Here is a 14,795-nt window from a genome sequence, read left to right on the forward strand (position 1 = left end):
AGTAAAACCTCTGCGCCGGGACTACATCCCGCTCGCAGATCCCTCCGCCCTCCGCTTGTTCCGCGTGAGGGTGGCATCGGCTGTCCCGCTACTGCCCGTCGGACAGCCACGGGGAACCCCCCTCCCGTGCTGGACTTACCACCACCGATCGCCGGCTGCGTCCTCCCGGTAAGTCTATCCTCGGTCAATTGCGGCGCTTCGGCGCCGCTAGCACGTGCGCCTCTGTCCCTTGTGCTGCGACCGCGCCAAAAGGTTCCCGCCACTTCTCCTGCCTCCGGGACTCCCACCTCTTCCCCCTTTCTTCGCGGCTGGACTCGGGCTCAGCCTGGCAAGGGGAAGCCTTCTTCTAACGGGTCTTCCGCGGGGCTCCAGGGCGGCTGCCGGCTCCGGAGGGTTTCTCTCAGCCCCGGCTTCACCTGACGATGCAGCGCTGACTTCGGCGGCCATTTGCAGCAGCCATTGCGGTCCTTGGCTGGCCACCGCTTCCTTTATCTGTAGCATCAGCTGTTCCATGCCGACTTCTGTCTTGGGACTGCACCGACCTCTGTCTTGGGACTTGCACCGGCTTCTGTCTTGGGACTTGCACCGACCTCTGTCTTGGGACTTGCACCGGCTTCTGTCTTGGGACTTGCACCGACCTCTGTCTTGGGACTTGCACCGACCTCTGTCTTGGGACTTGCACCGGCTTCTGTCTTGGGACTTGCGCTGGCTTCTGTCTTGGGACCGCCGTGTCTTCACTCCTCCGTTTGCCGGGTCTTGGGTTTTGTATCCTAAGGCTTGCAGGTTAAAATCCTAGATTTTGCAGAGCCTGGGTCCGACCGTCTTCTCCCTTCTTCTTCTCCTCGTGGACTGCCGACTCCTCCCCTTCCTCTCTCTGCTTCCTCTACTCGAAACCCCTCCCCCGGTCGCTTCTTCAATTAACCCTTGCTATACCCTCTCGCCCCCCAGTCACTACCCCCTTCCCTATGCGGTCTGTTGCTTCCTAGGACTGCAGCAATCAGGTGAGACACAACAGGAGGCAGCAGTCGGGTGATTTGGTGGCTCGGTGGTTGCAGAGATAAGGCCGGGGGTACGAACCCCACCTTCACTCCATCTACTGGGGTCTGTGAGCTCCTCTTTTATGATGGGGTCTTGGCTTCTGGTAAATGAGTCTCTAGTAGTCTTGGATGGAGCAGGTAGACTGGGAACAGGGACTGATAATGATGACATCGTGACATGTTAGAAGCCTTGCGGTCAATGTGCCGTGCGGCCCTGGGGGTGTCCGGAGGGGCCCTGACCTCTGACTCTTGTCCTGCTGAATCCTCGGCTCCTCATACAGTTATGTGATTGCAACAAAGAGCAAAGACTGATAGGTGAGAGGTGACGGGAGAGCGCAGATAAAACGCCGTCGGAGCTGACAACCACCACACAGAAGCCTCACACCGCACCGGCGCCATCATGGTCGTCCTAGTCCTCGCTCTCCTCTTGTGGCCCGTCTGCCTGGGAGCCCCGGCTTCAGGTAAAGTAAAACAGGGCCAGTAATATATGTACATGGTGACTCCATCAACAGAATAGTGAGTGCAGCTCTGGAGTATAGTACAGGATGTAACTCAGGATCAGTACAGGATAAGTAATATATGTACACAGTGACTCCACCAGCAGAATAGTGAGTGCAGCTCTGGAGTATAATACAGGATGTAACTCAGGATCAGTACAGGATAAGTAATGTATGTACATGGTAACTCCATCAACAGAATAGTGAGTGCAGCTCTGGAGTATAATACAGGATGTAACTCAGGATCAGTACAGGATAAGTAATATATGTACACAGTGACTCCACCAGCAGAATAGTGAGTGCAGCTCTGGAGTATAATACAGGATGTAACTCAGGATCAGTACAGGATAAGTAATGTATGTACACAGTGACTCCACCAGCAGAATAGTGAGTGCAGCTCTGGAGTATAATACAGGATGTAACTCAGGGTCAGTACAGGATAAGTAATGTATGTACACGGTGACTCCACCAGCAGAATAGTGAGTGCATCTCTGGAGTATAATACAAGATGTAACTCAGGGTCAGTACAGGATAAGTAATGTATGTACACAGTGACTCCACCACTAGCAGAATAGTGAGTGCAGCTCTGGAGTATAATACAGGATGTAACTCAGGGTCAGTACAGGATAAGTAATGTATGTACACAGTGACTCCACCAGCAGAATAGTGAGTGCAGCTCTGGAGTATAATACAGGATGTAACTCAGGGTCAGTACAGGATAAGTAATGTATGTACAGGGTGACTCCACCAGCAGAATAGTGAGTGCAGCTCTGGAGTATAATACAGGATGTAACTCAGGGTCAGTACAGGATAAGTAATGTATGTACACAGTGACTCCACCAGCAGAATAGTGAGTGCAGCTCTGGAGTATAATATCATAGTATGTACAGTGCTTTATGGTAATTTAATTCAAATATGAAGTGTGATATATGAGGTTTATCGTGCCGCTTACAGGACAGAAGGCTGATCACCCTGAGGTGGAGACGCCGTACGGGAAACTGCAGGGAAAGATGGTTTCCGTGAAGGAGACAAACAGAGCTGTCCACGCCTTCTATGGAGTCCCGTTTGCCCAACCTCCGGTGGGCCCTTTACGATTTGCAGCCCCCAAGCCCCCGGCATCCTGGAGTGGCGTCAGAGAGGCCCAGCAGCACGCCGCCCTGTGAGTTATCAGTCAATGATTTACTTTCAGAAATTTCCTCCATTTTTTAGTTTTCATTGATCATTAACAAGAATGTAGTCGTTTGTACCCGAGACTCTCAGGGAGGCTGTCGGGGTTCCCTGCTGCCTCTGTCGTGATGGAAGAAGGAAGACACGCACTTCCCACAGCAACCTGTCGGTGGCGCTGCACATACAACAGGTGATGTCAAGACTGACTTCACAACAAATAATTGCTTTCAAATTCCAGATGCCTACAAAACGCCGACACCTTCCGGGATATGCCGAACTTCTTCAAGATTTCCATCTCTAAACCCCGATTCTCAGAAGACTGCCTGTACCTGAATGTCTTCACCCCGGCGGACAGAAAAACGGATTCCAAACTGCCTGTGAGCAATGGGGCTATTCTTAAGATGATGATCAAGTGATGCGCTCTACACATGGGAGGTGACCCGCGTCTCTCCGGCGGTGGTCCGACTACAGACAGAGGTGACCCGTGTCTCTCCAGCGGTGGTCCGACTACAGACAGAGGTGACCCGCGTCTCTCCGGCAGTTGTCTGACTACAGACAGAGGTGACCCGCGTCTCTCCGGCGGTGGTCTGACTATATACAGCGGTCACCCGCGTCTCTCCGGCAGTGGTCTGACTATATACAGAGGTGACACGCGTCTCTCCGGGGGTGGTCTGACTACAGACAGAGGTGACCCGCGTCTCTCCGGCGGCGGTCTGACTATTGACAGAGGTGACCCGCGTCTCTCCGGCGGCGGTCTGACTATTGACAGAGGTGACCCGCGTCTCTCCGGCGGTGGTCTGACTACAGGCAGAGGTGACCCGCGTCTCTCCGGCGGTGGTCTGACTACAGGCAGAGGTGACCCGCGTCTCTCCGGTGGTGGTCTGACTACAGGCAGAGGTGACCCGCGTCTCTCCGGCGGTGGTCTGACTGTATACAGAGGTGACCCACGTCTCTCCGGTGGTGGTCTGACTACAGGCAGAGGTGACCCGCGTCTCTCCGGCGGTGGTCTGACTATAGACAGAGGTGACCCGCGTCTCTCCGGCGGTGGTCTGACTACAGACAGAGGTGACCCGCGTCTCTCCGGTGGTGGTCTGACTACAGACAGAGGTGACCCGCGTCTCTCCGACGGTGGTGCGACTACTGACAGAGGTGACCCGCGTCTCTCCGGCGGTGGTCTGACTATAGACAGAGGTGACCCGCGTCTCTCCGGCGGTGGTCTGACTGTAGGCAGAGGTGACCCGCGTTTCTCTGGCGGTGGTCTGACTATAGACAGAGGTGACCCGCGTCTCTCCGGTGGTGGTCTGACTATAGACAGAGGTGACCCGCGTCTCTCCGGTGGTGGTCTGACTATAGACAGAGGTGACCCGCGTCTCTCCGGTGGTGGTCCGAGTACAGGCAGAGGTGACACACGTGCTTCAGTCTGTAACCCTTTCTGTGCTGTTTCATTCTAGGTCATGGCATTTATTCATGGGGGAGGATTAACCATCGGAGGAGCCGGTATGTTTGAGGGGTCCGCACTGAGTGCTAACGAGGATGTTGTGGTGGTCTCCGTGCAGTACAGGTTGGGCGTCTTGGGATTTTTGAGGTATGTGGTAAATACTGGAGCGTCGTGGATGATAGACATGAATGCTTCACCAGGGGGGCTTGCAGAATAAAAAAGGAGCAAAAACAGGTGGAGTGCAATGACCCCTCGGGCCTGTAGATGGCGATCAGCACTTACATGAGATACAGAGGCTGACAGCGCCCTCTAGAGGCTGAGGTTTTCTCCTGTGTAGTAAATACCGGAGATGCAAAAGCTCCCAGTATTATTTGACCGCTGATCCTGAATGTTGATGAGACCCCTGAAGACACTGACGCCCCTTATCCCCCCATCCAGCACCGGAGATGAACAAGCGCCAGGAAACTACGGCTTCTTGGATCAGATTGAGGCTCTCAAGTGGACTCAGAAGAACATTGGGAGTTTCGGTGGTGACCCTAATTTGGTGACCATATTTGGTGAATCGGCCGGCGGAGTCAGCGTCTCTACCCTGGTAAGCCCCACCGGCTCCGATATAACAGACTTGTGGATTAACCCCTTAGTGACCCGGCCGGTCTTAGTCATAAGAACGCAACAATTTGGGGGGGATTTTCATCTCTGCTTTTCAAAAGCCATATCTTTTTCCCCGCTGCCCGGCGGTGCGAGGGTCGTGTTCTGTGCGACCAGCTGCGCTTTTATCGGTACCTGTTTTGGCTTCATATAAAGTTTTGTAGAACTTAAATTTTTTTGAGGACTGAGAAAAAAACCTTTTCTGTCTTGCGTTCATCATGCAGCTTACGCGAGATGACGAGTTTTTTTTCTGCGGGTCGTTACAATTACAATACCAAAATGACATTTGTTTTACTCACTTTTGCTCAATAAATCCCCTTTTATTGGAAAATATTTTTAGTTTGGGATTATTGCATTCAAAGTCCTAAAACCTTTTTTAGTTTTCTATGGGCGGAGCCTTGTTGCAGCTCGTTTTCCTCTGTGACAAGTTGTAGTTTTTTTTACCGTTTTGCTGTACTTTTTTTGATCAATTTTTTTGGGAGGCGAAATTAACAAAAAAAAGCACTTTGGCTCCATTTTTTCCCAGCATTCGCCATGCAGGATAAAGTGTGTGTACAGTTTATTCTGCGGGTGCGATGATACAAAGCATATGTTTGTTTTTATTAAATAAAAGGGTAAAGCGCTCAATTTTATTTTTTATGCTTTTTTTCTACTATTTTTATTTTTGCCTTTTTTTATGTTCTTGTTGGGGACTTGAACCTGCGATGCCACGATCCTTCTGATAATACACTGCAATACTTCTGTACTGCAAGGCACTATCACTTATCATAGCGATCACATGTAATTACAGACCTGGACGCCATGGCAACCCATCAGCCCTCCGCGATTAAATGGCCAAGAACCAATGATATCACAGAGTGAGCGCTCTTCCTTTATGAACCTTTTACATGCCGCAATCAAGATTGATCATGGCATGTAATGGGTTAACCACGATCCTTGCTGTGACAGCGGGAGGCTGCCTGTCAGTCACAGCCAGCTTCCACGCCATCCATAGGCCTACGCCCATTCGCAGCCCCTCTAACCTAAGGCTTAGTGCTCATTCAGACGGCGAGTCTTACAGCGTTGCTCTCATCGCAGCCGCTACGCTCAGCCGGCAGAGATCACATACGGCTGCGATAGGCACGGCACATGCGCGGGATTGTAACATCACGGACACGCGCAGTATAATTTTTTTTTCAAATCTCCGCTCTGTGCAGAGTGAGTCGGCGTATTAAACTCTGTCCTTTCGCAGGCATCACCCTTCAAGGGCTCCGTATGAAACGGGGAGAAATAGAGCGTGCTGCGATGTCCCCTCATAGCGCCAACGCAGGTGTGAATGGAAGAATAAAAGTCTCACGCGTGCGTAATACGTGGTGACAAGTCGCCCGTGTGAATGAGCCCTAAAGTATATGTCCTGGGGTGAGAAGAGGTTACTGGCAGCTTCTTCAGCTCCCAGCATGCACTGCTCCACAGCTTGGTCTCCATAATGTAACCGTCATATTGTACTACTGGCACTCTGTGAGTGACATCATAGTCCGGCCGGCTGCCTCCTTGATGTCATCACTGATGTCACCCTTTGTTTTATTTTCCATAACTACAGCTGTTGTCCCCGATGTCAAGAGGTTTGTTTCACCGGGCCATCGCTCAGAGTGGAGTCGCACTAATTCCAAATATGGTCGTAGATAAACCCATTCTCACCCTTTCTCCGGAGGTAAGTGCCCAAACTCATCCAAGTATACAGGACACCACCACTAAATACAATCAAAGAACATAGTCAGTTCATATTCAATGGATGGGCGGCATTCTCAGTGATGTCACCGCTGCTCTCTAGTGATGGATAGGCGGCATTCTCAATTATGTCACTGCTGCTCTCTAGCGATGGAAAGGTGGCATTCTCAGTGATGTCACCACTGCTCTAGTGATGGATAGGCGGCATTCTCAATTATGTCACCGATGCTCTCTAGCGATGGAAAGGTGGCATCCTCTGTGATGTCACCACTGCTCACAAGTGATGGATAGGCGGCATTCTCAATTATGTCACCGCTGCTCCCTAGTGATGGATAGGCGGCATCCTCAATGATGTCACTGCTGCTCCCTAGTGGTGGATAGGGGGCATTCTCAGTGATGTCACTGCTGCTCCCTAGTGATGGATAGGCGGCACTCTCAGTGATGTCACCGCTGCTCTCTAGTGATGGATAGGTGGCATTCTCAGTGATGTCACTGCTGCTCCCTAGTGGTGGATAGGGGGCATTCTCAGTGATGTCACTGCTGCTCCCTAGTGATGGATAGGGGGCATTCTCAGTGATGTCACTGCTGCTCCCTAGTGATGGATAGGCGGCATTCTCAGTGATGTCACCGCTGCTCTCTAGCGATGGAAAGGTGGCATTCTCAGCGAGATCACTGCTAGTCTCAAGTGATAAATAGGCTGCATTCTCAGTGATGTCACCGCTGTTCTCTTGTGATAAATAGGCTGCATTCTCAGTGATGTCACCGCTGATCTCTGCTAATATTATATGTATTTTGCTAGTGATCACATTGTATTTCAGTTGCAGGCTCTCAGTAATGCATCTGGCTGTGATCCAGCATCGCTTATCGCCTGTCTGAGGGAAAAGACGGAAGAGGAGATCTCTGAGATTACCGGATCTGTGGTGCGTATTGTGCTGCAGTAAAACGAGATTGTCCGTCATCCGTAGTGATGATTGGTGGAGGATGCGGGCAGTGCTGCTTGTATCTGTGGTAACATTGTTTTCCCCTCGCAGGGTCCCTTAATGTTTGCTGGACGTGCTGATGGGAAATTTCTCCCCAAATTGGCGTTGGAGCTGCTGACAGAGAAGGCAATAGCGCCCGTCCCGTTCATGATCGGTGTTAATAATCATGAGTTTGGGTATATAATCCCCCGGGTGAGACGCTGATTTTCTCTACTGCGCTTTTATACGCGCCTGAGCCACGAGCCCAGGAAGTGTCCGAGGAATCCTCGCTCATGGTTGTCCTTTGTGTTCAGGCCCTTAATATGACGGCCCTGGAGCGAGGGATCCAGAGAGACGACATCCAGACGTTTTTGAGCAGCATGGGCCTTCTGGTGAGTGCGGCAGCTGTCGGCTGGGCAATGGCGCCTCCTGTTGTCATGTTACCATATGTACATTCACGTTTTCTAGCGTGCCAGACCCGAGGTCCTGAAGCCGCTGATGGACCAGTACTTTGGTAACGACACTGACCCCCTCCGAGTCCGAGACAGCTTCCTGGAACTAAGTGGGGATGCCATGTTTGACTTCCCAGCCCTCAGCACTGCAGATTACCACCGAGGTACGAGGCACAGCAAGGCTCAGAGGTCATACAGTACATCTATGTTGGAGGCTTTACTTGTTCTGCTGCTGTACAAGTCACCAGTCACACCCAACTATGTCTGATACTCCATTCACACCTAGAGCTGCTCATTACGTCCTATCGTACTCCAATCACACACAGAGCTGCGTAGCCACATCATGTTTGATACTGCAGTTATAACCAGAGCTGCTAAGTAACGTTATACCTTAACCATCTTATGGCCCAGGATGTACCTTTACGTCCTGAGTGTGTGGAGTTTGTATGGCGCGGGAGCTGATTGCATCTGTTAACCCTTTAAATGCCCAGATTGGTGTTCTAGGATCCCAACCTCTCCCCCCACCTCCCCCAATGAGATTGCAGTGTGCCATTCGGTTGCCATGTAAGCCTGGGGTATTCCTGGGGTATTCCTCAGGACTGCCATGAACGAATGCCTATCAAGATAAACATCTTGATAGACTGGCTGTCAAAATGCGGTACAATGCAATACTGCGGTATTGCATTATACTGTATGAGCAATCAACCAATCACAAGTTCAAGTCCCCGTATGGAAAGTAAAAAAATGTTCTGGTGGTCAGATATAGTTTTTTATATATATTTTATTTTTAAAGTAGTGCAGCAAAAAAAGTGTATATGGTTTGGTATCATTATAATTGTACCGATTCATAGATTAAAGTTATAATATCCTTCTTGCTGCAGTGTGTGCAACGCAAAAACAAGACCCCCTCCTCCCCCCGCCCTCCAAAAATGGCGGATTTGTGTTCTCTTTCCACTTTACTCCACATAAGAGGTTTTTTTAAGTTTTTCAGTACATCATATGGTACATCACATAGTACTGCTGAAAACCACAACTCGTCCCGTGAGATACAGCAACCCTCGGACTGCGACGGCAACGGATGAATAAAAGAGTTATGATGTTCTGAAAGTGGCCATGAAAAAACTAAAACCGAAAAAAACAAAAAAGGTCTGCGTCCCTAAAGGGTTGGATCCACACAATGGCGCCGGTGGGTGACGATGTGTTAGTAGACGGCAACAAGTCGGCTATGGCCAACCCTTCATCGGGCACAGAAGAACAGGCAGTACGCACATGACAGTCCGTGCAAGGACCGCTTCATAATACAAAGCCACAATGCCACCAGACTAGTCGGTGACCGAGGAGGTAGAAGTCCGTGGTAGGAGAGAGTTCACACATGTGCGGAGTGGAGGCTCTTGGGGTCCGCAGTGCGGATACAAGAGTCCGCTGGATGGAGAGAAGAGTGACAATCAAAGTAACTGCGGAGTTCTTGAGCAGCAGATTGCTCGCTCCATTTGCGGTGAGAGGAGACCGGCGCCGGCCGCGGTAATCCGGATAGTGGAGCTTTAAATACAAGCATGTAGTGAGGCACAATCGCCGTAGCACATAGATGATGTCATGGTGTCGCAGGGAGTCTACTGCACCGCTCTACAGCTGGACACACAGGGATGTTGTCTCGGTGACCGGTCATTCATGGTTGATCTGCAGTCATCTTGAATGATCACGCCATAAGGTAAAACAACAGTTTGGACAAAATGATGTGATCTGTGGTCTGACCTTCCATTGGTGGGTGCAGATCTATTGTCCATGGTTGGTCCCTGCCGGGATCCGTGGTCTGGTCTTCTACTGATTGGATGGAGATCTGTCGTCCATGGTCGGTCCATGCCGTGATCTGTAGTCTGGTCCCCTACTGATTGGATGGAGATCTGTCGTCCATGGTTGGTCCATGTCGTGATCTGGGGTTTGGCCTCCTACTGATTGGATGGAGATCTGTCGTCCATGTTCCGTCCCTGCTGTGATCTGTGGTCTGGTCTCCTACTGATTGGATGGAGATCTGCCGTCCATTGTCGGTCCCTGCTGTGATCTGTGGTTTGCTCTCCTACTGATTGGATATAGATCTGTCGTTTGATATGAACATCTTTTCAACTACAGCACCAACAACAACCGTAAGAATGTAACGCAGCAAATCCCCTTTATCTGCCATCAGTTGGCCTTCTTCCCCGTTGGTCCACATTGCAAAAAAGGTGCTGATAGTGTCTTGTTTATGGCCGCTTTAAAGGAGTATTCCCAAGTGATCCTGAGATTAGGGGGCCCGTTTCCTCGCCTTCTCGTAATTGCAGGGACGCTTCTCCCACCCGCAGTGATGTCACATTGAATGGCGTGAGGGTCAAGCATGGGCAGCTTCGTGGGACTGGTGGACATTGCAGAGTGCTTGTACCTCGGCTCTCTCCAGCAGTCCCATTGAAAGTGAAGGGAGCCACGCAAGAGATGCTCAGCCATTGCTCCATTCAATCTCCTTCTCACTGTGGGGGGCAGTAAGCCCGCAACGAGGATGATGGAAGACTTGGAATCACCCTTCTCTGGATCAATGAGGGTCTCCGCGATGAGACCCCCACCTACCATAAAGTTATCCCCTATCCCGTGGATGACATGTGGATTGGGGAGAACTTTAGATGTTGAGATGCCACTTTAAAGTGTAACTGCGCTCTCTAAAAGCCTTTGACATGTAGTAGGGGGCTCGCTCTAGCGATCAGTGAGGGTCTCGGCCGCCGGACCCCCAGCAATCAAAGCTTTTGACTTGTATCGATGACAAGTTTAAAAAAATGGCACATCAAAAGTTTTTAGAAAGTGCGGTTCCACTTTAACTGGTGCTGGAATGATTACAGATGTGCGCAGTGGGCGGACGAGGTGGGAAAGATGGCTGCAAACTCGGATGAACAACAGCGCCCCCTGCTGTTCAGGGATGTGCTGTGCTGACAATAGAGCCCGCAGTTTCCATAACTTGTGCGCACAATGTCCCCGGGGGCCAGACTGTGACAAGGAGCAGGGGCCGCGGGGGTCTCTGGGGTCCCACATGGATGAATACATGCAGTGTCACTGGTTTATCTCCACAGATGCTGGCGCCTCCATCTACTTCTATCAATTCCAGCACCGGCCGTCGTTCTTTAACGGCCGGAAGCCCGACTATGTGAAGTCCGATCATGGAGACGAGGTCTTCTCTGTGGTAGGAGGGCCGTTTCTAGAGGAAGGCGTCCTGTATGCTGGTAGGTCTCTCCCACTTCTCCATGCAGATAAAGTACAATGAGCCACGGCAGGGAGAAGTGCAGTTACCATAGCAACCAGTCCCGGTCCCTGAGTTTTCTGCGCAGTTCTTGCTAGACAAAGGTCCAATTGGGGACCCAAACGTCGACTTCTCTGTAATATGGGAGAATACATTTTCTGCTATTTTTTACACTCATTGATGCTTCTGCGTTCTCTATATTCTGCTGGTGGAGTCACTGTGTACATACATTACTTATCCAGTATTATACCCCAGAGCTGCACTCACTATTCTGCTGGTGGAGTCACTGTGTACATACATTACTTATCCAGTATTATACTCCAGAGCTGCACTCACTATTCTGCTGGTGGAGTCACTGTGTACATACATTACTTATCCTGTACTGATCCTGAGTTACATCCTGTATTATACCCCAGAGCTGCACTCACTATTCTGCTGGTGGAGTAACTGTATACATACATTACTTATCCTGTACTGACCCGGAGTTACATCCTGTATTATACCCCAGAGCTGCACTCACTATTCTGCTGGTGGAGTCACTGTATACATACATTACTTATCCTGTACTGACACTGACTTACATCCTGTACCGACTCTAGCTTGGATACAAGATGTGATACTGGCAGGCATGATGACATACACCCAGTCTAACAGGTTTGGTCTCCACCTTCTTTTAGATTCATAGGACTGTTGCAGTGACTTCTAGGTTTGTTGCAGCAATAACCAGTTTTGCCCCCTCTCCCTCCCCCATCCCCCCATCCCCCATCCCCCACCCCGCTGTGTTGTCACCGTGACTGGACAGTTTTAAATGAACATAACTGATGGCAAGAAAATCTCCTCCCGCAGTGCAGACGGGCCGACTCAGGGGGTCCGGAGAAAAGGCTCAACACTACATGTCATTTATAGTCAATGTGACCGATCAGCACCTCAGTGACTCCACCAGCAGATTATTGAGTGCAGCTCTGAGGTTTAATACAGGATGTAACTCAGGATCAGTACAGGATAAGTAATGTATATACACAGTGACTCCACCAGCAGAATAGTGAGTGCAGCTCTGGAGTATAATACAGGATGTAACTCAGGATCAGTACAGGATAAGTAATGTATGTACACAGTGACTCCACCAGCAGAATAATGAGCGCAGCTCTGGGGTATAATACAGGATGTAACTCAGGATCAGTGCAGGATAAGTAATGTATATACATAGTGACTCTACCAGCAGAATAGTGAGTGCAGCTCTGGAGTATAATACACGATGTAACTCAGGATCAGTACAGGATAAGTAATGTATGTACACAGTGACTCCACCAGCAGAATAGTGAGTGCAGCTCTGGAGTATAATACAGGATGTAACTCAGGATCACAACAGGATAAGTAATGTATGTACACAGTGACTCCACCAGCAGAATAGTGAGTGCAGCTCTGGGGTATAATACAGGATGTAACTCAGCATCAGTACAGGATAAGTAATGTATGTACACAGTGACTCCACCAGCAGAACAGTGAGTGCAGCTCTGGAGTATAATACAGGATGTAACTCAGGAGCAGTACAGGATAAGTAATGTATGTACACAGTGACTCCACCAGCAGAATAATGAGCGCAGCTCTGGGGTATAATACAGGATGTAACTCAGGATCAGTGCAGGATAAGTAATATATGTACACAGTGACTCCACCAGCAGAATAGTAAGTGCAGCTCTGGAGTATAATACAGGATAAGTAATGTATGTACACAGTGACTCCACCAGCAGAATAGTGAGTGCAGCTCTGGAGTATAATACAGGATAAGTAATGTAATGAGTGACACTGCTGCTTTCAGTGAGTCTTTCTGTATGGGGAGGGGGGTCAGATACTTTTTCTTATTTCTCTTGTCTTACCCCATAAAGGTCCGTCTACAGAGGAGGAGAAGACATTGAGTAAAAACGTCATGAAGTATTGGGCCAACTTTGCCCGGAATGGGTGAGCTGTCAGTGTTTCATGTAGTTTATTGCTGGGAGATGCGGCGACGGTGATAACCCCCTCAAACCTACATGGAACATTCCTACGATTAGCGCGAAGCTAAGAAATCTTTCCGGTTGTCACGTGTAGCGCTCGCCGCGATGTGGTAACTTCCAGCAAGCGTGCGCCCAGAGTGATGAGACCCTCCCAGGAGGTGATGAGACGTCTCCACAGAAGTCGCTGCCCAAATCTTGTGGAATGAAGACTTCTGCAACTTTCTAACAGCTATTTGATTCTGTTCCTCGCCACCTCTTACACCTCTGCTTGCTTTCAGTGAATGGGAAGTCATCTACATTGAAAGACAGACTGCCTGTCCGGGCTGCAGTCATAGTGACACGACTAAGAGATCTCTGAGGAGGATCAGAGCCACAGAGTTACATCCAGGCGTCCAGCCTGTTCATCTCACATAGGATTGGACCGATCCTGTACCGAACCCTCAGCTGTGGGAAGTTTTCGGGTCCGTTTACACAGAGCAGAACTCACAGCTGCAGAAATCTGCCTGAAAATAGGGGGGTTTGGATGCAGAACTGACGGCCGTTTGTGAATCCGCATCAAAACCCCCGTTAGACATGGATTGTAGCTGCCAATTCCATCCCGCGTGAAAGAACCCAAAGCTGAGGAACGTGTAGAAACCGGAGTGCTTCAATTCACTGACAGCAAGCCCAGATGTGTAAACAGTTGGAAAATAAAATACAAAACTGACCCTCAACCAATCAGGCTGGATTTGCGCGGGCGAGTGCGATGCGAATTTTGACCTCCCATATAGCGATTAATGGGCGATTCTCAGCCGCAATCAGCAAAAAATGGAACGCGGCTCAGTTCCACCATCTTGCTCTATTAGTGCGAGAGGAAACGCACCGATCTAAATTAACCCATTAGGAACCATGCGATAATACATCACACCCGTTCTGTGAGTTGCGCCAATGCACAGAACTCGCGTGATTTTATCGCCCTTGTTCATAATCTCTTCGTTCGCGCCGTTGTGTAAAAATGAATAAATTCCCAAATGAGGCGCAGGACGTTATGGTGCTACAAATGACTCTTCTCACCGCTCGCTGGTTTAGAAAAGTGGGCGTGGCTTGCTGGGAGGCGTGGTCCTGGGATTTTAGACAGATTTTATACTAAAGCCAGAAAATGGCGCAAATACACTCTTTGTAAAAAAAAAAAATCCCGCCCCACTGAATACCGCCTTTACCTTTTTTTGCAGAGACCCCAACGGGCACGGCCTGGTCCAGTGGCCGAGATACGACGAAAGTGAAGCTTATCTGCAGATCAATATAACGCAGAGCGCCGCCCACAAACTGAAAGAGAAGAAATATCAGCTGTGGCAAGCGTCCCGGAAAAGCCGAGCGCACTCAGAGGGCGAGACGAAAAACCGCAAATGTCACGATGTGCTGCCGTAGTAACACGTGGCTGATAACTGCGAGTGTAATAATGTAACCGCTTGTTAATGTTGACGTCATGTTAATGTTGCGCCAATGTTTACTATATTAAATACAGCAGACGCCTTGTAAACGTAAAATGAGCCGTCACTAAAGTGAACGCCAAACACATTCGGCGATCGCGTTTTATATTGTCTTGAAGCCCCATCAGACGCGGCGGCCATCGCTGTCACTACGACTGTCAGTGTCAACAG

General features: G+C 49.8%; 1 protein-coding gene across 1 annotated transcript; it reads left to right on the forward strand.

Moving 5' to 3' along the window:
• The first annotated feature begins 1,363 nt into the window (after positions 1–1,363).
• LOC136582065 (fatty acyl-CoA hydrolase precursor, medium chain-like) lies at positions 1,364–14,681 on the forward strand. The gene is made up of 13 exons (XM_066582837.1): positions 1,364–1,498; positions 2,489–2,693; positions 2,940–3,078; positions 4,153–4,286; positions 4,578–4,731; positions 6,367–6,477; positions 7,313–7,414; positions 7,526–7,666; positions 7,768–7,845; positions 7,922–8,069; positions 10,995–11,144; positions 13,048–13,120; positions 14,367–14,681. Exons 1-13 carry the CDS (start codon positions 1,438–1,440, stop codon positions 14,560–14,562), a joined length of 1,692 nt encoding a protein of 563 aa, XP_066438934.1. The 5' UTR covers positions 1,364–1,437; the 3' UTR covers positions 14,563–14,681.
• The last annotated feature ends 114 nt before the right edge of the window (positions 14,682–14,795 follow it).

This window comes from Eleutherodactylus coqui, chromosome 11 (genome assembly GCF_035609145.1).
Source record: "Eleutherodactylus coqui strain aEleCoq1 chromosome 11, aEleCoq1.hap1, whole genome shotgun sequence".
In the NCBI taxonomy this organism is placed as follows: domain Eukaryota; kingdom Metazoa; phylum Chordata; class Amphibia; order Anura; family Eleutherodactylidae; genus Eleutherodactylus; species Eleutherodactylus coqui.